At 40.9% G+C, this 27,443-nt stretch overlaps 1 protein-coding gene across 3 annotated transcripts; it reads right to left on the reverse strand.

Moving 5' to 3' along the window:
• Positions 1-136: 136 nt before the first annotated feature.
• On the reverse strand, positions 137-27,443 carry LOC119027263 (serine/threonine-protein phosphatase PP1-beta catalytic subunit). Of its 3 annotated transcripts, none has more exons than XM_037112280.1 (8): positions 27,292-27,443; positions 5,403-5,534; positions 5,005-5,235; positions 4,596-4,700; positions 4,151-4,222; positions 2,231-2,382; positions 1,945-2,079; positions 137-703 (listed from the first exon to the last, which is right to left on the reverse strand). In XM_037112280.1, exons 1-8 carry the CDS (start codon positions 27,341-27,343, stop codon positions 599-601), a joined length of 984 nt encoding a protein of 327 aa, XP_036968175.1. In that variant the 5' UTR covers positions 27,344-27,443; the 3' UTR covers positions 137-598. The 3 variants fall into 3 exon arrangements, with proteins under 3 accessions (XP_036968175.1, XP_036968176.1, XP_036968177.1); XM_037112281.1 differs by lacking the exon at positions 27,292-27,443 and adding an exon at positions 21,770-21,788; XM_037112282.1 differs by lacking the exon at positions 27,292-27,443 and adding an exon at positions 7,479-7,497.

Consider the following 27,443-nt stretch of genomic DNA (forward strand, 5'->3'; position numbering starts at 1 on the left):
AGATGTTGCTGCGTGAGTGGCAGCCTGTTAGAGCAGCTCTCGCTTACCTTTGAGTTTTTCCTCTTTAACAAATTTCCCCATTTGCAGGACAAATAAAGGAGTTCTGTGTTTCGCAAAGAATGACAGAGAATTCAGATGGATTTATTTCCTGTATTTATTGAAAACCCAGCAGTTGTCATTAATACCTGTTGTGCCTGTATAGGCAGGGGAGTAGGGAGATGTGGTCAACTAAACTAGTTGTCATTCTGTTGTCAAGAAAATAAAAGGCAAAAGGACAAAGAGACCAAAACACTCTGATATGCGACAGAATGACACCTTGGTATTGTTTTCTCTTAACACTAGTTTTAAAAAATGTTACACAGATGCAGAAAAAAAATAAGCATTGAGGAAGAAGAAGAGTGACAGCAGTTCAGAGGAAGATCAGAAAAAAATGAAAATGAAAGACAGCTTTTTGGGTGTGTCTCTTAAAATAGTTGTGTTCCTCTGTTTCTCCTCTGCCAAGTGTTGCTTTGACTTATTTTGTGTAGTGAAAAGCCAACAGGAGACAATTATCTCTCTCCTGCTTGTTCTCTGCGTCTCCTCTTCCCTCCTTCCTTCTTCATCGTTTCTTTGGAGGTTGGGCTGTGCGGGGAGGAGTGACGGGCCGACCAGAGTTCATCCCTCCATACTGGTACTTGGCTTTCTTCTCAGATGGCTTCAGGATCTAGACATACACACACACACACACAGGGAGGACATAATTATCTTTAAAATTACACAGCAACGACCTTTGTGTGTGTAATAAAGAGCTTGTTCATGCCTCAATAATCCCAAATCTGTCGATATCTTTATGTCAGCACCATACTTAAGTCATAATGCTGTTTTCATTTTTTCGCCTTCAAACGTCCACTTACTCAGTACTTGAGTAAAAGTTTTACGTGCATACGCTGGGGGATGGGGAGTCAGTAGAGGGAGTGTGTGAGAAGATGAGCAGCAGAAGTTTAGATGTTATATTGTTTTCATTTCCCAGATGTGAACATTAATTAGAAACACTGACATTTCAATTCTCAATCAGCTTTAGAATGTTTTGCAGATGTTTTCGCATGTCTCTTCTTTCTGTACTCTCTGCACAGTTGCAGGTAATAGTAGACGACAATAATATAATTAGTTAAATTTTTTGTAATATGCAAGTGCTGGCTCTGTAGAATTGATTGAAACACGGGCAATGACTTCATTTTAAAGTGTGTCTGTGTATAATATAATATTATATATATATATATATATATATATATATATATATATATATATATATATATATATATATATATATATATATATATATATATAAATATATATAAAAAAATTAAAAAAAATAAAGCACTAGTAAAAGTAGTATTTCCAGCATTTAACGTGTTTTTATCTAAAAAAGAAAATCTTCAATTGATATTTGCTGGCCTTTTAAAAACATTTTTTTATTGCAGTTGACTGTCTGCTCTCAGACTTGGAGGAGATCCACAGCTTACTTAACAGGGCAGTCTGGCAGCAATCTACAGCACCTTAAACCACAGTTATATAACCACAATAAGAAAGCAACTGATTTCAGCTCTGAAATCAAAATTCATGATGAATTTTTATAGATTAATTAATATGTAAAAATACTTTAAAAACATTACCTGCAAACGTACATGGTGGGGAACTGCTAAAGGGTTTACACACTGTAATATTATTTATTTATTATTATTTATTTCATGCTGCAGCCTTATAATATTACTTAATATCATCCAGGATGTGGAAGAGGACCCAATGCTGTCCCGAGGATTCCTCTGAGGTGCTTTATAAATACAGGCTCTAGAACAGCATGAACGCAACTCTTGACTATAATTACCAAAGGTAACCAAAGACTATGTAGCACATGGCTGATGAGTTTCAATGCATGATTACTTTCACAGAACTGTAACTTCATACCTGGAAGGAGCACATCAGGGTTTCATCAACGCTCATCATGCCGCCAGCGTTGTCAAACTCCCCACAGTAGTTGGGAGCTGAGAACAGTGTCACCAGCTGCCGCTTGGCAAAGAATTCGTAACCATCTTCTACCACCTGGGGGCATCAGACACACAGGAACGTCATACAGTGAGGATACGCTGATCTTACAGATAACATCATCCCAAGTAGACGTCTTTACACAAATTTGTCAACATGTGATGGATGCTTTAAGGAAGCCTGATGAGTAAATCCACTTCAGGTTTACCTGGTGGGCTCTGCAGATGAGGTCCAGGTCGTGGCGGTTGAGGAACTTGCTGACCACATCGGCTCCAAAGGTGAAGGAAACGCCACGGTCATTTTCTCCCCAGCCCTGGACGTCCTTGTCTGGGTCTGACCACAGGAGGTCACAGAGGAGGCCTAGAGGGAAACACAGACACACAACATTTACTCGATCTTATCTCCTCTCAGGATAGCATGAAGTGGAGCCTAAGACATGATTCATCCATGTGTAACCTACCAGCAGACACTCAAAGTTGTGTCATAGCATGAAATAAGGAATCCTGTCTTTCTTGAACACTTCATATCCCATTTACATTACGTCAGCTATTAAAACACTGAAGCTGACCTATGTATATACACACACATTCTTCACTTCCAGACAATCTGAAAGACCATAAGAGGATGTGAGGGACAGCAGCTGCCTTGGTTTGAACACTGGCTGCCTTATAAGGACAGGAACAACCAGGTTGAATGAAGAGGGGGCAAAGACTCACTTTCACCGACTCACTATGACTTACAAACATCTTGAGTGAGGCAAAGAAATACAGTTACATCACAACATTATTTCATAATAAAGACTGAGTTTAAATCCAGCAAAAAAAGTGTAACTTAAGCAAAGTTTATCAAGCTGACAATCTAATCTCCAGGACAGTCCAGGATGACTGAACATGAGGTGACAGATTCTGACAGCTGACAGCCAGCAATTACTCACTTCTTGTGTCCTTACCGGGTATACAACCCCAGAGCATAACTCCAGACAATGTTCTGTTCAGTAGCTGAGGTTGCATGGTATCTTTTAATAACCCCAGACTCATAAATAAACATCTGTCCTCCCACATTATGTGAAGGCATGTCTCTGCCTCTACACCATCTCCTGGTCCCTCTAAATATCATCAGATGTAGGAGTCGTTTCCCATGTTTAGACATTTGAGAAAATACGTCTACTTCTGGGGCAAAAGGCAGATTTAATTTGCGTCACCTAGAATATTTTGTGCAGTCTTCCACAGTCAGTGAATACTCGTAGAGAGGAGGGTGGTCGTGTGGAGGCTGTTGTAGTAGGAAGGCCTGGACAGATACTTCGTCTACAGCCTGAATAGTGCACTGAAGTTCGAGTCAAGTTCTCAGCTTCAATTCAGATGTATGTTGGAAAGATTTTACTGAAACAGACTCAAATTGAAAGATCTTTTTTAAAGCTAAAGCCAAAAGTGTATCATTGACTGAAACACTTGGTTGCTATCAATATATAACAGGGCACCATGGGAAATTTTTTGATAGGTGATCAACGGAAGGATCAGAAGTAGAGTTCTCAACGGGTCGGCCGGCCCAACCGTACCCGCAGGTTCGGGCAGGGTTTCGTTGCATTACAGTAAAGTGACGTCATTTTCTGAACTTACCACACTGTTCTACTCTTTCTCATACTCATCTGTGCACACTCAGTTACTAAATCCTCATTGCTGATTACTATTTATCAAATAATCATTAAAAACAAGTAAAAAATAAACAGTCTGATTTAATATTACACGCAGGAGTCATAATTCTAATTCATGTGTAAGCAATGTTTGAATGTAGCACGTTACGGTGTAACTCATTTGAACTATTTAACATACTGTTGAATTGGTTGATTTCTAACATGCATCATGTTTTATAGGATGATCATATTTTTTGTATATAAAATCTGAAACTGAAAAGTTGATGTAATGTAGTATAAGTGAATAATGGCATTAAATAGAAATGCTCAAATGCACAGGTACCTCATAACTGCACTAAGTCACTTACATTACTGTCCACGACTGAACTGCAGATGTGCCAAAAACTCTAAACCAACAAAGATAATATTCCTACATTGAGGTCTCAAGGACAAACATGACAATCAACTGCTTGACTGTGTCCATGTCTGTTGACCCACCTGTGTCGGGCACATCTGTAGGTCTCATGATGCGTCTAATCTGCTCCATAGACTGCAGGTCTGGAGAGAGACCTGCAGGTGACACAAAGCCATAGGCATCACAGTTTGTAAATCTCCTCATAACTCTCCATCGGTGCCTGTGCAGGTATTAACACATATCAGGAAAGCTTTAAACTTGTTATGACTCATTTACTTCACATTGGATTAGTAAACCAAAAACTACTGAATGCTTATCAGGTTCATGGACAGTCACTTTCATGCTTGATATCACCTATTGTGGAAGCAATGAGAGGTAAGCACAGCATCAAGTTTTGACAGTAAGTCCCAGGGAAAAAAAAAAAGTCAAACATCAAGAATGCAATCTTCAAAAACAGAATTGCTGCAAATATCAAAACACAGATTCACATTTAAAAAGCAGGTGGCCCCAGTGTGTCAGCATTAGTACCTCCATGACAGCAGAAGATCTTCTCGTCCACTATGGCAGCGATGGGCAGGCAGTTGAAGCAGTCGGTGAACGTCTTCCACAGCTTTATGTTAAATCTGCGTTTACCTGCAAAATCAACAAGGCAGTGAGTAAGGAGGCCTCATGGCAAAAGACCGCTGTCTTCTTTATACAAGCTCATGGGTGACATAGTGGGATGGAAGACAAATCTGGAATTAAGTGTGCAGTCCTTCACTTTGGTCCAGGTTACACTAAACATGTTTCATTGACTTAACAATTTACAAACTTAAATCATATATATATAATTTCCTGTCCCCAAAGTAAGTAAGTAAGTAAGTAAGTTTGTGCCGAGTCATACAACTGAAAATGAAACGCTCCATCTGGGTATCACTACAGAGAGCAGAGCACTCACACTCGTCATAGAAGCCATAGATGCGGTTGATGGAGGCACACTCGTGGTTGCCCCTGAGCAGGAAGAAGTTCTCAGGGTATTTGATCTTGTAGGCCAGCAGCAGGCAGATGGTCTCCAAAGACTGCTTCCCTCTGTCCACATAGTCACCCAGAAACAGATAGTTGGCCTCGGGGGGGAAGCCGCCATACTCAAAGAGCCTCAACAGGTCTGTGTACTGTCCATGGATATCACCTAGGAGGGAGCGGAAGCAGTGATGCGTCGAGGAAGGAGCAGCAGGAGATATTGAAGAGACACACTACAGTTTAAGCCATGGGTCTCCAACTTAAATCAGCTAGGGAAATGGCCCGTGGGCCCACAGTTTGGTTTAAAAGAACAAGACCAAAGAGGAGGTTACTAACCACAGATTTTGAGTGGAGCCTCCAGCTCCAGAAGGATTGGCTGACTAAGGAAGATCTCTCGTGACTTGATGCAGAGGCCGCGGACCTCAGCCTCTGTCATCTGGACAATCTTCCCTGGCCGACATCCTCGCACTGGTGGAGGGAGAGAAGGAGAGAGCAAGGTTAAAGTATAACTGTGTATGTTTTTTGAGCATCATTAACAGGTATCCTGCCATACAGGTATAAGACATTCTAGTAAGAGTTCTTTCTCCCGGTGTTTTTCTCAGGGACACACATCATCTACCACAGGAGTTTTTTTTTTTTTTTTCTCAGATCTTTTTAAAATTCAAACTAAATATGGGACACAGGGTTTAGTAAACAGATAAGAGGATAGAAATAGTCTGTGTGAGTATTGTTGATGTCGGTGCATGTTTTTGGAGACTTCCTGTTGTGTAACGGCGAGGAACAGTCAGTGGTCACATGACAAGGAGCCTTTTGCCCATGTATTGTAAATGCTGGAATCATTTTATTAGCAAGCCTGATGATAAAGCCAGCAGCTTAATAAACTGTCTCCTGCTACCAAAAGACATCATACAGGTAAGTGATGGGAGACAAAGGGTGAGTTATCATCCCTCAAGTCCCTCAAAAATGAAATTATATTATATATATATATATATATATATATATATATATATATATATATATATATATATATATATATATATATATATATATATATATATATATATATATATATATATATATCCAGTAATGCATAACAAAATAAACAGATTTTCGCCAAAAAGTTAGTTGTAGTTATTTGAGTCCTCACTGAAATAATATGATAATGCAGTTTAAAAATAAAACTAGTTTGTTTTAATGTCACAACAAGACAGAGGAACATCAAAATATAAAATGTTGCTGGGGGCAGGGACAGGGACATTGTAGTGCCCACACTTTTTTAGCTTGCGAGCTACTTTCAAAATGACCAGGTCAAAATGATCTTCCTACATAAAAAATACTGAACATCTATTTATTTATACATACACTGAGTATACTTTATATAACACAATGCGTAACTTGGTAATGCACATAAAAATTGACAGCAGTAATATACAGTACATAGGTGGCAAACAGCAATCAATACTGCTCATAGATTACACACGCTGGCGGTTTTCTAGACAACATTTTTGAATGCCTGAAAAATGAACTGTCCCACACGTGCGTTCTTGCATGGACAGTAATTTTAATAGCTCTTCTTTTGCAGTCATACATCTGGGCTGTATCGTTGGCGTCTGTAGACCCGTCTAATTTCTGAGATACACTTGCAGTCTGCAACGTCTCTCCGAAGATGCTGTGTCAAATCCTCGGCCATTACTTCACAACACTGTGAAACTGTCCTTCCTGATAGCTGAAGAACTTCGATTGATGATCACATTTCTGGTTTGTTTTTTAAATACTGAAACAAGGAGTCAGCTGCCTCAACGAAGGCCTCTTTTATCATCTTAGCACTTAAAGTGAAACAAACAAAACAAAGAATAAATGTATCGCCTGTCAGTCCGCACGGACAGAATAAACCGTCCATATAAACAAACTTGCATCTGGAGGCTCCGCGTATACAGTGGAGGCGACGCAGGAGATCGAGAGATCCAATCCCAGTGATGGAGCCTGGGGTGAGGTGACAGCAGAGGTCCAGAAGCTCCTGCGCTGAACACCAGAAGACGTCGCCAGCAATGGCGGAGCAGCGACCATCGAACATCGCCGCGAGCCGAGGGGGACCACAACATCAGAGGAGAGCGATAAAGGGGCCAGGCGGTGAAAAACCCTGAGGTTGTGGTGGAGGGAGGGCCAACGGAGCAATGATGGAAAGCCCACAGAGTACTGAGTATGTTGGTTTGAAAGTTAGCGTTGCTAGGCTAACAGCTGATCGGCGAGGCTAACAGCTAATCACAGAGTCAGTGTCATACTTTTTAACATTAGAAAGTGCCACTCAACATTTCCCTTCTTCGGAATAGCGATGACAGTTTGACAAATGTACACTTTTTTATATCCCGTCTTTTGTCGACACCAATGGAGGCCGCTAACCAGCACACTTACCTCACTTGTTTTTTGCAGTAGCTAGCGCGATTGCGCATGCATGGTGACCCGTGACCCTACAAGAAGAGACTGGCCATCCTGTACGTCATTCAGGTGGTGTAGACTCTACCTGTTGTAGAGTGCCGTTTTTATTTTATTTTTCAAATATTCATTCAGCAGCCATTATAAATGCCGATACCAATAGTGTGGAAAATGCCTAATATCGGCCGATAATATCGGCCTGCCGATAAATCGGTCGGGCTCTACTATAGATAAACTGATTATCTGCACCACTATTCTGCATTTTTCCAATTTTCCATATCAAAGGGTTCTTTCAGTTGCGAGCAAGTAAGGGATAATGCCCTTTGAGGTGTCCATAAACAGGAGTTAACGGACTTCGCGGAGGCGGTTCGTAGGCTTCTGCGTCGTCCATTAACTCCTCTTTATGGACACCTCGAAGGGCATATACCATGGTCACTTGCCAAAGAAAATAAATTAAGACCATTAATTTGTATTTCCATGCCTTTTACAGTCAAAATATAACGTTTTTCACAAGCCATAATTAAGTTTCCCTGGTAACGCCTGAAGGTTTGACTAAAACCTGGAACAATCATTTCCCTCCTGTAAGGTTCTTATGCAATGGAAGCGGTGTTCACTCCTCTAGTAAATAGGACGGACCATAGATACAACTTGGCAACGGGAGATTTTCTAGTCCGCTGAGTGATGAGCCAGAAAGCTAACGCTATGCGAGCAAGATTCAAAGTAAAGTTAAAGTCAAAGTTAAATATAATTTGACAACATGCCAGCTAACAAGACCAGCTAGCTAACCAGTCATGTCATTGTCCCCAAATCAATATCAAGATTTTCACGAACAAATGATCGGCCGTATGTAACGTTACTGTGGCCACAGCCTTAAGTAAAGAGCTGAACAGCGAACGGGATGTGAACTTATTTGCGTATCAGTAAGTTTAGAGGGGAAGTATACTTTCTGCTGCTTGTGTGTTACAGTCACCACTCTGTGGTGTTCAGAGGATACTGAAGGACTGACAGACTGCACTCAGTTTTGGAAATAAAATATTCAGATTTGATATGCCAGCTAGCGCATTGATTTACAGTGGTGAACAGTCAATTTGACTAGAACTACTTAGTAGGTGTCCATATATCAGGGGTTAATGGACACCCTGCAGCCAATCAGAATGGAGTATTCCCCCAGACCATGGTATAAAATCATTTAAACTGCACTATTACAGCTCTGATGCAATATCCTCTTTACATCTAAAGTCACCACTCGGTGGTCTTGTCAATTCAATTCAATTCAAAAAACAATATTTGTCCCTGGTGGGCACGTTCGTAACACTATCTGGTTTCTAAGTAAGTAATGCAAGTAAGATACTACGACTGAATAATTTGAATCTGCAAAGTAACTAATAATTAACTAAATAAAAACCTTACCAACTGAAAAGCAGATATATGCAAACCTGCTCTGACTAGCTCAACCACATAAATCTGCCTTTGTGATTTGAGGCAATATTTCCATGTTTTGCCACTGTGCTACATATTCCCCATGTACTCTGCAGAAACAACTCCTCTCTTCGTCCTGCTCGGTAAACCACAGAAGTGGGCCAGAGCTGACTCAGACTATTGCTGTCAGATGACACCGCAGCAACATGATAGAAATCATTGCATGTGTCAAACACCATCTAACAGGTTAACCCAATGGATGGGGTCAGAGGAATCCTGTAGTTCTACTGCCAGAAGAGTTTTTTTTTGTTTTGTTTTGTTTTTTTTAAAAAAAAAAGAGAAGTGAAGTGTGTAAAAGTCTTCCTCCTCTGTCAGAGATCCGTGGTTTGTGTCTCAGATTCCTGCAGGTGACTCTTGTCTGTCCCTCACAGCTCTGAAGGCATTTTACATCCAGTTTAAAAGGACAACAGTGTGTGCACCTGAGTGTGTGTACATGTGCAACATGACCCTTCTATTTCTGCCCATAGATAAACACTCGCTTTGTCTGTCTCCTCAACTACAGCCAAACACAAACTGCGATCACACACACCCCACCTTAAGGGTCAAAGCAGGGCTATATTTAGACTGAGCAGAGGTAGGACAAATAAAAAACATATCCTGAACAGAACTTTTGAGATTTTATGCTGGAAAACTATAATCCCTCTGTGGTTTGGACAAATGAACACCTTGTCCTATTGGTCTCAATGCACAACAGATCCTTCAGTGAGCACAATACACAAGCAAGGAGTATCTGTGTGTCAACTGTCGAGAGAGAGATTTCACACCCTCCCTTTCAGCTCTGTGATGACGTGTTTGCAGGTCTGTGCTGGCTCAGCTGACAGGGAGGGAGGCCTGATATAGGACACAAACACGCACACACACACACACACACACACACACACACACACACACACACACACACACACACACACACACACACACACACAGCAACCAACTCCACTTGCCTGGAAGGATCCCCTTTCATCAAACATTAGTAAAGCAGAGTAGGAAACAAACAGTTCCATTTCTCTGTCTCTTTACTGTGCACGTGGCACACACACACGCACGCACACACACACAGTGACCTTGACTTCAGATCGTACCACAAGCGGTTTGAAGGGAAGTATCCCAGCATCCTTTACTGTGTCACCACTGCACTGCAGCTTCCCCTTTGTGAGTGAGTGACTGAGTGACTGACTGACTGAGACAGACAGACCCACGTCTGATTACCATGGCAACCCAGCAAGACCAATTACCAGCCTGCAAGGTGTTGTAGAGCGGAGCTGCTGTATCCCAGGGGGGAAAGGAGCTGATTTGCAGATAAAGTGGCATCTCTGTCAACCCACGCCCTGCATACTAACATGGAGTGCATCTGACAACAGTGAAGGAAAGCCCACAGCAGGGCTGCACGCAGCCACACACAGAATTAACTAGTGGTGCACCAACAGTATCTGTAAATAAGACTGGCATGATCCAGCTTCGATAGAAACGTTCACACTATAAATTATTTGAAAATACAGTTCGGGATTGTGCACACTAACAACAAAATTTCCTCAAAGATTACTCATATGGTTTTGAAACACAGTCAAGTTTTGACCCAAGAACAGTGAACTAGGAAGACATCTGATAACAAGCCTGCTTCTGGATGGTTTACATAAGGTAGTAAATCAGAACAATGTAACATTTGATATTACTATTAATGATGTCTTTCAACATGAAATTAACATGGTACTGATAAATCACTTAAAACAGGAGTGATAGTAACAGGTAGTGATTTGCCAGCTGTGGGGCAAATGTGAATATTTGTTGTTTTTTGAGCATTAAGCTGTTATTTAAATATGTCTGTTTGGGCTTTGGGGAAAACCTGTTTTGTTTGCTCAATAAACTGTGCTCCAACTCTCATGAAAAAAATGGATCAGATATACTTCTAAATTAGTGCTGGGTGGTATGACCAAAAATGTAAATCACAGTATTTTTCAAAATTCTAACAGTTTCATGGTATATGACAGTATTTATTTATTATTTTTTTGTCATGCATAATCAGGTGTTCACAGCATTTTCTAGTGGTTGAGAGAGGAATTACTAGCCCCTTTAAGATAGAAAAGGCGGCACACTTGCTACAAGGTGAAGGCTGCACTCTGCCGCCCTGTCTATCTAAAAGGGAGGTTTAATATTCCTTCTTTCACAAAAAGCCGCCACTGGGGTAGGCATAAACGTGATGTGACATGAAGCACAAAGTTAGGCATGAACAGTGATCTACATCATATGACGTATCAGAAGAAATGTGGCGACACTTGATAGATGTACTTAATTATAGACCTATGGCCCATGTTCTCGCCTCCTCAGTCAAACACACGCCGATGTTAAATCCCCGCTATTAAAGGAAGCGTGCAGCGGAGTGCCTCACGTTAGCAGCTTCAGGCAGCAGACAGCTAACAGGAAGCAGGTCGAATTTGTCTTCAAAAATAAGAGCTTTACATTGCACCCCATTGGAGTTTAGACTTGGGTTCTTAGGGGGGCGTTTAATTTGAAAGTAGCGACCATTAGTAGCTTGCCGCTACAACAACAAGCTGACAGCTACAGATCTCAGCGGCTTTCCAGTTGCTCATCTTGACATCCGCGGATGTAGTCATGAACTGCAACGTCTATCCTAGCCATTTTCACGTTAACGTAACACCAGAGCACTGCTGTTTACCCTAACCACCCCTCACAATTGCACCATGCCTGTTTAGAAGCGCAACAAAGGTTCGGTCTGAAACAGTGTCGCACGGCGCAGCATAGTGTTCCAAACATTGTGTAATCAAATACACTGGTATGGCGTATATCAAAAATTCATATCATAACGAAAATATACACTGGTATTTGGTGTGAACCGGTATACCGCCCAGTACTATTCTAAATCACGCATCAAGGCATACCAACAACCAAAATCCATGTAAACACAAGCTAAAAGACTGACACAAAGACAATGGCAGACAAACCAAACAGATGTGCAATGTTTATCTATTACTTTTTCAGTGGCAGCAGGGGAGAATGAACCAGGTCCCTGGCTAAAACAGCTGCAGAGCTTCACTTCTTGACAGCCTCATCTGCAAGATGTTCAGATTCATCACTCCTAATTTGGTCTGGTGCATGTGTCCATCTGCCTAAGCTTTTAAGTTTGGGTTTCGTCACACTCTGACCTCTTAAGACTGAATTTTGAGCACTTTCTCTAGCTCGATCCAAAGATCACAGCATCACAAACAACTGTTCTCCTAAACTCTCTTTCCCAGGCTCCCTTTTTTCTTCTCCTTCACCTCTTCATCTATTTATTGTTTAGTTGCATATTTGGTTGAGGCTGAACTCCTGGGTCATCCTCTACCTTGCCAGTGAACTGTGCTGACGTCAAGACAGGACAGTTGTGCCACCCCCTCCCAGTGATTTTTGCATTCCAGACAGCTCACAGACCCTTCAGACCTCAACAGCTCTGACTGACCAGGCCTTTACTACAGCCTGGGATACACGCTAGTGAGAGCATCTGTAGTATGGTTTAATTTCTGAGTGTTCTGAAAATGAAATTAATGTTCAAGGTCTTATAAAAAAAGGTCTGGTTTTAAGTTGAACACAGAGATCAGTTTAAAAGCATATAAAAAACAGGGAGAAGCGGGAAATCGTCACATTGTGCAAGATATAATCACAGGCTTCTTCTTCTTATTTTTATTTTTTAATCATTGAAACAACCGCATCTATACATAGTTGCAGACTTTCTATGAAATGACTGTACCTCTTCTATTCCAGAACCAGAAGTTTTTCTTTAGAGCGAAAAGAGACCTGCAGGCACAATCCTGCATCAACACCACATCGTCGAATCAGAGTCTGCACTGAGTTCTCATCCCAAAGGCTCTGGACGACAAATTACTTTTTAACTTCTAGGATTAAAAAGTTTTTTTTACATTCGCTCCTGCTTATCAATCTGACAGCAGCAGTGATCCATGGAGATGGCCTCCACTGTCAGGAAGAAGGAAAAGTAGAGAGAGAACCACAGTCCCAAGTGAGTACTGAGTTCACTGAGAGACTAAACATATAAACACTTGCACGATTTGCATGAATAAATACAAGTAGTTCCACGATCAGACCCACAGGAGTAACATGAGACAAATTAAATCCTTTGGTCTGAACACACCTTTAGAGGTGGGGAAATTATAACAACGAGAAATTGTAATTACTATGTATTATTCCGAATTATAGCTGATAATTCCCCCAACACAGTAGGTGGCGATATGTGCTTGAAAGTTAGTTTACTTGTTGTCTGCCACCAACAGACACGATGAAGAAGAGAGGGGTGAAGGGAAGTGACATTTTTAAGGGATGTTTTTAAAACAATTGAAAGGATTATAATTTGACAGATTATGTCAAAACACAAATTACGTTTCAAGTTTTTCAATGCATTTTACTGGAAAAATAAACATTTGAAGAGTCAGAACTGTTCTTTGCTTTCTGGGTAATAGAAATGCAGGTAGATGGTTAGAGATTTGGAGTATTACATCATTCATCTTTACTCACTGTATCTTAGCCTTTTTTCTACTGTCAGGTGCACATGAACTATACGTTTAGAACCTTTAATCAAATTAATGTAATAATCTAAAAATGCTAATAAACTAATAAATACATCAGGAAAAAACTGTTGCTGTACCATGATTTTGCTATTCTTGTCCTTCTTTATTTTTTGTTACATAATACTCATTTTTATGTCAACAGTCTTCCTCTACTAAGCCTTTTCAGTATGACAGTATTACCACCCAAGATTGCTCACTAACCTTTGTTACAGTGGTTGATCTTCTTAGGTACAAATGAGCCAGAGCTCCCTGAATTACTGTGCAGCTGCCTGCCTACATTTGGCACGTTCATTCACTAAATATTTGGGTACTGCCCAACCTACCATTGTGCTACATGTTGAGCCACACCAGAGGTATTACAACATACAACCTCATACTCTGAACACAATCAAACTGTGTGGTTAATAAATGTTAATCAAGCTGGAAGACAACACGAGAGACTTTTTAATTATTTGTGGGTAGTTTAACCCTAATCAGTGTAAAAGAGCTTCGGAAACTTTCCATCTACATACTATGTATATTCCTAGACATGTATAACGAAATGTAGAGGTTTTTAACACAAATGGGAAATCTTAAAGCACAGGAGGCTAGATGTCTAACAGAAAGAGTTCGGTTTTCAGTCATCATTCCCTCTGCTTCACTGGTTGCAAACTACTTGCGAAGGGCCAAGAAAGTCAACTGTTTTTCCATTCATTTAAAAGAGCAGAGTTCACTTGAACAAACCCAAAGAGAGAGAGTGAAAGATAAGTGAACTACAGACAGATTGCCTCTTGAAGGCATTACCATATATGGGCGCCACTGTATGGAGAACAGAGGATATAGCCTAGTCAGTCAGGACAAAGAGGGAGTGCTTGAAGGCTCTGTCGTTTTATGGGATAGAAAGAGAACAAGACTAGCCAGGCACAGGCCAGGGCTCCCTCAGTCAGCGAGTGAAGGTCCACAATATTGTAATGGCTGTCAGCTGCACTGGCAAAGAGCTGTGTAAACCCATTCACATCAACAAGAAGACACTGCAATGTCAGTGCAATATCAGGAGCTTAAAAATAGGGCTAACCCCTATAAGTCAATTATTCAACTGTTGAGGTGTTAGCACACTTTTCAGTCTGTTCTGTGTTGTAGTTGCTACAAAATGTCAGAAAAAGTTTTGGTGATGTGTTGTTAACCAAGTCTGGTCCCACAGTTATTGCCACTCTATTATTTAATTTTCTCTGCACCGGACCCAGGTTTGATTCCCAGCCCGGGTTCCTTTGCGACATGTCACTCCCCCTCTCCTACCCTGTTTCCTGTCACTCTCTTCAAGCTATACTGTCTATAAAGCTAGAAAGGCCAAAAAAAAAAAACTTAAAAGAAAAAAGAAATTCGGCACATATTAGAGCTGGTCAATGCCTACCAAATTCCCAAAAGACAATGTTGTAAGGCAGGAATTACTCAATAGCACACCACTGTAGACACTGCTGTTTCCCACTGTTGTTTTGATGGCAACCTCCAACTATCTCACCAAGCAAACAAAACAGCATCCATCCCTGTGCCAGTTTTAACGTGACTTCTTCTCTGCACTTTTTGTCCTTCACTGAGCTGTGTCCTCGGAAGCTTAAAACAGCTTATACTAGACCAATAGGTTTTGGTACCGATATAAAAATGGTATATGGTACAATGTACCAGGTTCTAGCCTAGAATGAATCTCCATGATTTCATCCATCAAATTAGGGGTTGGCAATCTGAATATTTTAGATATTGATCTAAGTGTCAAATATCCTACTTTTCAGGCAAATTGAAGAGACTGCGGTGTTCAATGTTCTCTTGTGTCTGTCTCCAAACTTCATATGTCTAATGATCCATGCTACGTTAGCATACTTATAGAGTGATATAGCCTGCTAGACAGCTATGATGACTGGATGAGTAACTTCATCTGACTCCTCCTTGAGTGAGGTAAAAAACACACAATGACATATCCAGGCCGAGGAGACTGTGCAAAGAAAAACCTTTAATGTTGTGTTTTAATGGTGCAAATAGATAAGACCATTTAGGTAATTTCAAATCTGACTATAGTCTACATGGCATTTTCAAAACTGAGAAACTACACTGCATTTAAGATTGTAGATGGTGACTGTATTACATTTGATTAGGATGTTATTTTTTGAGCCATATCACCAAGATAACAAACAAAGCCAGTTTATAAAACATTTCAGACAGAACCAAAAAGTGCTTGAATTTATTGAATTATGTCCTCTCAGAAGAGGCACAACAAGCTGTAAACACACCACCGACATAATACCTAGCACCTGAAATTTTTTCTGCTGAATATGTTGGCAAACAGTTGTCCATTTACACATCCAGCACACGCAGAGAAACATTTATTTGGAGTACTGTTCCTGATCTTGAACATGAACATGAACTCTCTCCATATCATGATTTTTCTTTTGCTCTAATTGCCAAGCAAAGACACACAAAATAACTTCTAATGGGTCAAGCAGAGCCATGAATCTTAAGCAGGTATGACTGTGCATGTTTTAGTCACTGCTGCACCTCCGGAGGGCCAATAAAGATGCCTTGTCAGACCTTTTCTAGCACTCCGACTCCATTCTCTAATCTTTCGTACAAGGCACAAGGCCAGCAGCTCCCCTCCACTCCCCCATCTAACCCTCTCCCACACAGTGACGACGGAAAACAGTGACCCTTCAGTGAACGAGAAACACAAAGTAACTCAGAGTGCAGAGAGCAGGAGAATCTTAAGGCAGAAATCCCAACTGCAATGGCATTTCTGTGCAGGCTTTGCATTTTCGGACGATGTTTTGTTCGCCTCCAAGTGCCAGGGGTGAATGGCTGTCTTTGTGGGGCAAAAGAAAGGATGAAATTGAGAGGAGAGACTGGAGGAGAAGTAAACAGGAGGCATGGGTACAGGCACAGAAAGTAGGTGAGATGTAGAGGAGAGGAAAACGAGAGAAATGTAGGGAGAAAGTGAAGCTTGAGTGGGGGGGGGCAAAGAAGGTGAGGGAGTGAATAGAAGGGGAGGGGAGGGAGGGTTTATTGGAAGCCTAGCTGGGCAGCTGAAAGGCCTGGGTGAGCTCTGCACCACATTTGGTGCCAGGGGGTGAACACTCCCCGCCGCACAGGCTCCACCATTGTTCTTTCCATAACAGAGTGCCACGCCAGCAGCCTCAACACGACGCAACACAGCAGCAGTCCTCCATGTCTGATGACAACAATAAGGGTGACAGCATGCATTCTGAAAGACCCCAACAAAAGGCCTAAACCTGCATTATATACTGCTGTATATTATTAATCAATCCAGTATAAAGTGACTGTAGTTTAACACTTTTAGTTCTACAGAGGACATACTTCACGTCAGAGGGCAGAAAAGGCTTCAGGTGACATCACAGGCCAGACAATGTTGAGAAATCCTGACAAACCAAGGTCTTAGGGGCTAATTTTCCAGTGAGTTTGTGTTATTAACAAATACTGAGTATAAAAACAATGACACAAGGTAGAATACTTGACACAGGGTAGAATGCAGTGTAGTGTGTAGTGTGTAGAGTACAGGGAGTGCTGAAGCAAGTAGGGAGAAAGAATTGACCTGATGGACTATGCACATTCATTAGAGTTTGTGGGCTTGGAAATATCTTGGCAAGCACCATCCTTTGGTTCAAAAGCTGAAGTTTTGTTCAGGACATCTGTGAAATGAAAAGAGGGATTCATAAGCAATAAAATGCACCTTTGCTTAGTTGAACACGCTCAGGGGTTTTACTTCTACAGCCTTATATGTTCTGGTATGACCAGTATCTTATGATGGCTAGCATTGGCTTAAGTTAACAAAACTTGACTGCTGTATAAAGCTCAAAAAATTAAACATTATTTTGTTGGCTTCATAACCTTTCTTCACCTGTGATACTTTAGCATTTATCAATGATAAATGACAGAATAATGACTATCACTAGTCTGCAATTGCCATCCCTGGCTGTGGTAGCTGCTTTTTAGCAAAGTTACATTTAACTTGTTGAATTTAGGTGATTTAATACCTATAAAAAAAGAATGTTGAGAAAACACAGAATTCCCCCATGTTAGAGGATAGTTTCACAATATATATAGCAGGTCCGTTTGCACTTACATTTGCCCCAACCTGAACCAATTACACAATGTGTGCTGAGCAGAGATAACGACTTCTTGAGTCTCATTTCCAATTCGCTAAAAGAGATGCTTTGGGTGGACGATTCATGACACCACCAGTCTCTGATAAATTGATTTTAAGCTCAATAAACAGAGATACTAACTGACCAGAATTCCTCCTGTTTGTCAAGTACATTGAAATCTTCCAGGACAGGGCAACTGTCACTATTTTTTTCCATAGCTACACCAAGCTAGTCAGTGGAAGAGCCTCTAATAATGTCATTTAAAACCTCTGTCCAAGCCATGTCCACACATACCAAAATGATCCCCCCCCCCCCCATCTTCCTTGATATCAGTTCAAGAATATTTGCGCCCAAACGGATCCACTGTAAACTCAATGGAGACAGAGCATGCGCATAAAGCTTGCAGGCAGACAGAGGGAGAAACCAAACACAACAAGAAGACGACGAAAATGGCTCAGCATAGGAGGAGAAGAGCATAATACTTTGCCCTAGTAACCCTCATAGGCTCAATATCCTCTGAAGCATGAACGCAAGCATGTAGTCTGTCATTGTTGTTGTTGTTGTTGCTATGAGATGGTGTGGGGTTGAGAGGTCAAAGGCTAGAGGTCAAGGGGTGGGGCGATGGCATCATTGATACGCAAAGTATGCAGATTAACTGTCCACACGAGAATGCAACTGAATTTTTCACTGAGACCAGGTTTCAAAAAAAGTGCGTTCACAGGCACAGCGTTTACAGGATCCATATGTATGATCGGCCAAAACGATGCAAAACGTGTGTTTACACACAAAAGCATTTCCATGTGCATGGCCCCTTAGAGTGACACTGGGAAAAAAAAGTGGTGGAATGGATAAAAACTGTCAACAATCTGCTAAACTAAAGCTGGGTGAAATTGTTTCTTTGGAAACACTATTAATCAAACATGGTGACTACTTTGCATCATACAAATGTGCCTATAACAGGACTTGAGGCCTGCTGCAATGTTCACATCATATACAGCAATAGCCTTTATATTTGACTGCACCCATGTCTTTTTGATGTGTTAATGATTCCTTACATTATGCTGAGTAAACTACCACACTGCAGTGTAGAAAGTGGGTCTAGATTGTCCAAAAACTTTGCATTTCAAGCAGTGACAATTCCATTTCACAACCTGCAGAGCTCCTTGACAGAAATACCTTTTATGAGATTTTATGGACCAATTCTGGTTAAACACTGGCTGTCTTTGCCCATAAACCAAAATAACAAAATCGCTCTGAAATGCAACTTTCCATCATGCCTCCTCCCTCTCGTTGGCTGATGTATGGGGCCATGGTGTTAATTGTGCCACATAAAACCTACAGGCCACCTGTGCTGGCAGGCCAGACAGAGGGCCTGTTGTTGCTAAAGCCTGGACCAGTGTGGGCTTAACACGGGCATGTTGGGAAAGCTGGGGTCTATAACAGTCGTTTTGCTGGATACAGAGCAGCAATAGTACAAACTAATGAGAAGGAGAAGGAGGGGTCTGTTATGGAGAACTCAACTAACAAACAGGAAACACACCGCTGGTACATGAAAGTGTGCATAAACATGCAGGGAAGAAGATGTGCAGTCTTGCTGAGGCATGCTGCTGACAATTGAAGCATGTCTATGAATGCTGGAAAAGTGCGATGTCAGCTCAAACATGCTGTGACAAACTGTGGATGACCCTGCTGTAAAATCTGAGACATGATACTTAGAGTAGTGCTAAAACATGACTGACTGATCTCAGCAGTGTCAAACAATATTTTGTATTGTGGCTGTGATGTACTGATTTTTTTTCCTTCCCAATGACAGGATCTCACACCCTGCTTATAAAACCCCTTACCATCAATTGTATGTTTGAATACCACTGTATTGGGATGACCAATTTGGCAAACTATGCTACAGTTTACTGGGACAAGCTTCAGGGCCTGATGTGAACTGGTTTCAGGACTGAACAAATGCAGCGGGCTTGTAGTTGATGTGTTAATGTGGGAGATTTAATATACAAGCTCTTACTGAATAATTTCAACATCCTTAATCCTTTACTTTATAATGATGACGCAGAAGATTGGTCACAAATTGTCAAATAACAAGTCAATGTAGTAAGAGTGACAAATGAAGCTAGACAATGCCTGTCAACCCTTCCACCAAACAACTGTTGAAGGACACGTGCACTGTGTGTGTGTGTGTGTGTGTGTGTGTGTGTGTGTGTGTGTGTGTGTGTGTGTGTGTGTGTGTGTGTTTTGATGTTCACACACTATAAATAAATACAGATTTTGGAAATTTGTGTTCTCCTTTACATTTTGTGCAGACAACACATCAGTTTTCCACATACTGGTCTTTGGTAAAAAAGCAAACAAACTGATCGTGTATAGAGAATCGGGGGACAAGAATTGCTAGTTTTTTAATGCTTTAAGAGTTACAGGTGTTCTTGTTTACCCGCACATTTAATCATTTGGTTACAAAAGCAGTCTTGGGTTATTATCAAAACTTGTGCAGGAATAGATCTGTCGCCACATTGTTATATCAAATCCTAAAAATAATTATGCAACAGAAAAAGATTCACAAAGTAAAAATAATAGTTGACTGAAAACTGATATACATTTGGTAATCAGACAATAGGCGGCTATGGGAAAAATGTGTCAGTATAAAACTCCCTCAACAAAAATTATTATGACTTTGGTGATCCCCTGACTTTACATCTAGGGTATTTGCTGCTTAATGACCAAACTAATGGCATTCCCATGAGCCTTATCTTTGAGTATTTGTGCTAATTACTAAATAACAAAACGTGCAAAACTAAAATGGTGACTATGGTAAACATCACAACTGCTAAACATCAGCAAGTTCGAAATGTCACTGTGAGTCCGTTAACATGAAGACAAAAGAATTTAGTCATCATGTCATCACCATCATGTCTTTAGATTAGAGATGCAATGATTAATTGGTTAGTAGATTAGTCCCTGCACAGATAGCTGCTCCCGCAACCCGGCCCCGGATAAGCAGAAGAAAATGGATGGATGGATGGATGGATGGATGGATGGATAGACAATTAGATGTCAGCAATTTAACAGCCTACTATTTTGATAACTAGTTAATCGGTTTAAGTATTTAAGTATCTTTTATAAAGAAAAAAGTAAAAATTCTCCAATATCAGCTTCTTAAATGTTAAAATGAATCTCGGTTGCGGTGAAAAGAAAACATTTGAGGACCTGGGCTTTGGGAAATATCAAACAATGTTTTTCACTATTTCATAGACCAATATTCTCAATTATTCGAGAAAATAATCAACAGATCAATTGACGGGGGTTAATCGCAGCCCTATTTTGGATTCTTAGCCTTGTAGAAAGCAGCAATAGGATGGGGGTTTCCCATAACCAAGTTGTCTTTTCTAGGACACAATTCTGTCTATTTGGTCAAAAGTTTTCTTAAGCCGTCACAACATAAACATATTGGCTGGAATTTCAGGAATGTGATGTTTTGTAGTTGGTTATGATTTGGGATTAAAATGCTGCTGCATATTATCAGCAGTGTTTCCCCTATATGCAGTCTACGCCATTGCTGGATTTTTTTGCCACCACAAAACAAAAACAAACAAAAAAAAAGGACATGATTTTTGTAGGTCAAATATCACGGGCGAGTGGCAAATTTAAGTTGCGAACATTAAAAGCACTACACTACTATTGTCTTTACTGCTATTTGTATAATTTCTACAAGTCACCATTTAAGCTGAATGACTGAAATCCTATTCAAAGGCTGCAACAGGCAACTCATCGAAGCCAGACGTGATGCAGACAACAACATTTGTATAGCTAGGCAGCCTAACTTAGGCTATAATAAAATACATACCAAATAAATATCCTTTAGATCCTTTATTAACTGTCTCTGATTTTACTGTTCACCCCATGTTGTGAGCAACATTCATTGAACCCCAGTTACTAGCTTGCATTAAAAGTTGCTAGCAGCTAGCTAGGTAAACTTGATAGAGCCATCTGAAGCCCCCCTCAGACCTGCTGTACACACTCCTAGGATCTAGGTAAACCACGGGGGTTAAGTTAGTTTTAGGTTGGATTTTCGGTGGATACTCACTCAGGTCCCAGTCCCGACATTACTGAGGTTCGCCCAGTCTTAGCAGCAGGACGGTTAGCTCACCTCCCAGAGCTTCACACCGCGCTGAATCGCTGGAAACTGATTTAGGGACCGTTATTAAATTACGTAGCATAAATATATTAATACAAATTAATTGCAGTTTTTTCAATACCTTCCATGTAATGTGACCCAGTGTCTCCAAACCAGCAGCAGATTGTATTAGTTAACTGTACGAACGAGACATATCTATTTTTATTGTATTTTAAGCTGAAAATTAACACAAATTATTGACTTTGATTCTGCTCAGTTCATGGCACATACAATGATCTGGTCTCAGCAGATGCCTTGAATCTGTTGATTGTTATGTCATTTGTAAGAATAGCCGTTTTTATACTGGGCAGCAAGCCAGCAAGGTCCGCGGATTTAGACAGAGGGCTTACCACCTTCTGTCTAAATGGGGGTCTGTTTTGGTCCACCAATTTAACGTCTCAGAGGGTACAATTTTTCCACCTCCATTGCAATGTAAATCCGAGCCATCGATGTGCCAGCAATTGCATGAGATGGGCGGAGGTGTCGATGACATGCACTGTTGTGCGATTCACAGCCGGGGAGTTTTAAAACCAGGAAACAGCTGATCATAGCAGTCAGTCAATCACTTTATCCGTGGACATCAAGATGAGCAACTGGACGGCTGCTGAAATCCGGGAGATGCTAGTGTCTCCTCTGTCTCTGTAGCTGTCTTCGCTGTCCGCTTGTTGTTGTAGCAGCAAGCTACTAATGGTCACTACTTTCAAATTAAAAGCCCCCTGCTAAGAACCCCATTCTGAACTCCAATGGGGTGCAATGTAAAGCTCTTCTTTTGAAGAAAATTCGACCTGCTTCACAATTTACGCTTCACGTCATGTCACGTGTTTACTCCTACCTCAGTGGCGGCTTTTTGGAAAAGAAGGAATATTACACCTCCCTTTTAAATAGACAAGGCGGCACATTGCAGCCTTTACCTTGCTGCACATGCGCCACTTTTTCTATCTAAAAGCGGCTAATGAGACTCATTTTGTAAATCTCAATCTGTCAAATCTTTTTTCAAAAAACTTACCATTTAAAGGTTAATGGGGTTACCAACTCAGAGCACCGCTGCTAAAAAAAAATTCCAGGGGAAACACTGTTATCACTGTTCAATATTAAAGGGGGGTTGAAAAAATAAACTGAGGTGAAAGTCTACTATACTGTACTGCCCTTTTAATACTTCACCCCTGTGAGAGAGAGAGAAAGAGAGAGAGAGAGAGAGAGAGAGAGAGAGAGAGAGAGAGAGAGAGAGAGAGAGAGAGAGAGAGAGAGAGAGAGAGAGAGAGAGAGACCAAAAGGGTAGGTTAATTTCTACCAGGGACAGCTGTGCCTGTTGACATTTAGTAGTAGATCAGCGAGCTCTCCATATGAGCGTCTGTGTGCATGAGTATGTGGGATCCTGACTGCAAAAAGGGGCACAGAAAAAGGGAGAGTTCAATGTCCTACTGAAGTGGTTGAGGAAAGCCTGCCTGTCCTATGGTAGGGAAAAGGTCCCTGAATCTGAGAAGAAAACCACTCAGTGCGTTTACATGACACTTAAGAAAACCGAATTACTGGGTTAGCCCGACTATGATCGGATCTTTAAGATGCATGTATACACCTTAGTCTGACTAAAATCAGACCAGATCGGATTTCTCATAGTCGAATTAAAGCACCCAGATTATTCGATTAATAGTCGCATTACTTCTGCATGTATACGTTCCAGCGGATGAGCTGGAAGTAGACTGACGGCAGCGGCGGCATCTTTCCTCCGAAATCACCGCAAGAAAGAGCACCATTGTGCATCTATTTTGAGTAATTATCATGTACACCATATACAAAGTGTACAAAGATGTAGCTTCGTTTCGCTCTTCGTACGCCATCTTTCTTGAATGCCAAGGCAGCTGATGATGTAAAGAGGTCCGCCGGAGGTGTTACTGTTATGAGCCGAAATGGGTACAGCGCCACCTACGTACTGACTGACACATTAAGTCTATATGACAGCAAGTGGTAGACGTAATCTGGTTAAGATGAGTGATAGCAAGGTTCCATCTGTAAGGAAAAGCCTGTAAGAGGTCTTTGTGTTGCTGAAAGGTCAGGTCTTAAAATAAAATGCACCCCTTTCGAAGATTAACTGATACACAGGGGTCAGTCTGAGTGTTTGTGTATGTAGGTGAGCATATATTCGTCTCTATATGATATGTCTTCTAGTGTGAGACCAATATCAGTATTAAAATGTAAAACATCACCCAGCCCTCTTGATTTTATCTTTTGTTTGCAGAAGATAAATATGACATTCACTGTTTGTGAGAGCATATGATTCTATTGTTATATTTTAACAGCACGAATACGAGTACGAATTTAGATATTGTATAATTCTCATGTTGTCGTCATCCTGAGTCTTTTTGAAGTTGTTGGTTCACACACACTTTCTGAGGATTCTCTAGTCTGCCAAGTAGAGCATATCTCAATACATTTTTAGGTACAGACCAAGATGTGGCTGTGGTTCCAAGGACAGAAATTTGTCAAGTACTGGAAGTTGTAACTGAATGTCTGCCCCCAATAAATGTGAATATTTATAGGTTTTCTTAATCTTCTATAAGTGAATAACTTTGGGGCTTGGACTGTAGTGTTGGATAAAACAAGCTTTTTGAATATGTTAATTAGGGTTAGTCCAAATATTAGCCTGGCCAACTATAGAACCAATCATCAGCATTGTAGATAACTATAGTACTTGAGTAAATTGCAAATAGTTACATAATATCACAGATTACTATCTATATCAGTTGTCACTTTGTCTACCCCAAAAGTAATGTCAGTTCAGTGGCAAATGAGCCAACTTGATCTACTAAGAGGGGGAGATTGCTTTTCAATTAGAGTCTGGCTTGGGCCACATTTTTTTGTATGAAACCAACTGAGTCCAAAAGACTAGTAACCAACCTGACAGGTGTTCTGTCTTCATCATCTGAACCAGACTCAAGCCCAAAGTAGTACTGCCCCAACATGGACATTAGGTCCATCAAAAAAAATCAGTTATCACTGAAAATCGCTCAGTAATTATTTTTACACTATATATATCCACTGAAAGAACTTGAAACGTGACCAGACCAGTACAAACCTGGGAATCATTTATACATATTTTTAAAAAAAAAAAAAAAAAAAAAAAAAAAAGTGTCAAAACCCAGTCCAAACAGGTCTGGGTTAGGGAATCTATGTTCAACTGTCCCCCCCCCCGTCTTAGTTGGCATCGTTTCATATTTGCGTTCAAACGGATCTGTCCACCCTAAGACCAGGTTTCAAAAAAGTGTGTTTACAGGCACTGCGTTTACAAGATCTATGTGGACGATCGGCCAAAATCATGCAAAACATGCGTTTACACTTACAACTGGTTTTGTTACGAAGGTTTCCACTTTCAGAGGAAACCATTAGTATTGAGCCAGCCTCTTTGTTGGTATCTTCACACCAATAATGAGCCAGTCAGACATAAGCTGGCTGTAGATGGAAAGAGAAAGTGGCTGAAAGGAGAGGGATGGTTGGATATACTCACAGCTCACATCTGGAAGCCTTTAGGGCTAGATCCCTCCAATTTCCTCCTTGTCGCTGCATATAAAAGCAACTAAATATGTAGCCAGCTAACTAGCCTCAGAGTGACAATACAGGCCATCATTGCTGCTAGTGTGCAGCTGACACAAACTGTGAGCAAATAAGCACTATTATGTAACCACTTCAATCAATCCAGATGATTAGGTTTCACTGACATATTAAACACAGTGTGCTCAGTCATTAGCATACTGTACTGCCAAACTGTGTGTGTTTGTATTGCTGTGTGATTTTCAGCACAAACTGTGTGTGGGACAGATGATCGATCAGGATTGCTTGTTTGCCAATGCCTCAGCTGTCCACATATTTACTGAAGACACTGAGGGACATGATCTCCCCGTTCTCAAGAGAATGAAAGCCAACAGACAGACAGATGAGCTCACCCATGTCAGGAGACCTTATTTAGTACTGCTAATAAAGTCATCCACTGCTTCCCCAACACATAGGGTTAATATCAACAGACTCAGAACTTAAGCCATTATAAAACAGAACAACCCAAACTTTACTCAAATATGTCAAATAGCTACATAATAAGCAATTTTAATGAATAATCATCACCCACAGCTGGGAAAGCTTGTCTTTATTATAGATGTATGATGATCATTTGTAAAAATTTTGGTAAAGTTTTTTTTGTTATCTGCTAACATATGCATTAACATTAAAATGTGTAGGATAACACCCTGCTTCTATGCACTGTTGTGTCCAACAGAAATAATGTCAACTTAAGGATCACACATGGCTCATACAAATCTTACAAAATACAGGCTACGGTAGAAGAAAATACATCAGAGTAAGGTTCACAGATTTGCTTTTGAAATGCTAACAGGAAAAAAAAACAATGCAGGTATAATTAAAGCTGAATATCATCTGGGCTTGTGGTTTGTGTAAACACTACCATTCAGCAATATTCCCAAATAAACACCACAGCCCTGTGACGTGCCCTCTTTCTTTAGCTCAGAAGTCCCGTCACCAAATCCCATTTGAAAAGTTGTAATTTTTATGTGCGAACCACACAACATCTAACATTTAGGTGTCTTAAGTGAGCAGACAATGGCGCACACGTCACTCATCGGGCTTAACTTTTGAAAGACATGCCAATTTACGGGACTGGTATGCACCAAATCCCATTTGAGAACTTAACATTCTTTCTAGTTGTGTGCCAACGATATGTAAACAGACTACAACTAAACTGTCAGATGTATTCAGGGACCAAACAATTGAACGGAAATGTTCGGCATACTCATCTGATCAAGCTGCAATTTGTTTTTAAAGAAATGTCAACTTGTAGGGCTGAAATCCACCAAAGGGCTACCGCCCACCATGGTGTATTTTGCTATGAAGAGCTTGTGTAAATAAAAGCCGAGTCGTTCTTAGGATAGGTTTGTCTCAAGTAAAAGCTTCGGAGCTACCGTTTTAAATGCTGCATGCCAACGTGATGACACCAATAATGATGTAATAAGAGTACTGCGACATTATTCAAGTCAGGCTTAAATGTAAATAACCCTTGTTAGTTTTCAGGTTGGTCTGACGTTCTAACCCATACTCGACCTTTCGGGGTACAACAAACAGTCCTCCAACAGGAACTTGTTACCTTTCAATCGTTAACCCACACTTCAACGTTGAAAACTAAATGTATATAAAACCTAAGTCTGTAGCGTCGTTTGATAGAAATTCGTGGTAACTTGACTAGAAGTGTGCCTGTGATTCGCAACAACGACAGACGGGACTGGTCCTGTTCGCTTCTCCACCGGGATAAGATAGCAAGTAAAGCGGGCCTTTATCTTGTCAACTCGCGTCAAAACGACACAAAAACAAGCTTGGAGCGCTAAAGCTGCAACCGTCGGGATAATGTAAACGTTTCAAGTTAACAAACTCACCCTCTAAAAGCCTGGAAATCAGTGAATCGACGTCCAACTCCCCCTCCGCCATTTCTGTAACGAACAGCTCTGCCCGCCGCAGTCTGGAGCTGGCAGGGCAGGCACCGCCTCACTGAACACAAACGCATCCCCAACCTCCTCCCATTTAGGAC

Source organism: Acanthopagrus latus, chromosome 10, assembly GCF_904848185.1.
Source record: "Acanthopagrus latus isolate v.2019 chromosome 10, fAcaLat1.1, whole genome shotgun sequence".
In the NCBI taxonomy this organism is placed as follows: Eukaryota; Metazoa; Chordata; class Actinopteri; order Spariformes; family Sparidae; genus Acanthopagrus; species Acanthopagrus latus.

What these genes read in the sequence shown, in the direction of transcription:
- LOC119027263 (XM_037112280.1), bottom strand. Translation starts at nt 27,343, where the DNA reads ATGGCGGAGGGGGAGTTGGACGTCGATTCACTGATTTCCAGGCTTTTA. An exon ending in CTATGGCTTCTATGACGAGT is followed by an intron (nt 4,701 to 5,004) that starts GTGAGTGCTCTG and finishes TTGATTTTGCAG; the next exon opens with GTAAACGCAGATTTAACATA. An exon ending in GATCTTCTGCTGTCATGGAG is followed by an intron (nt 4,223 to 4,595) that starts GTACTAATGCTG and finishes TGTCACCTGCAG; the next exon opens with GTCTCTCTCCAGACCTGCAG.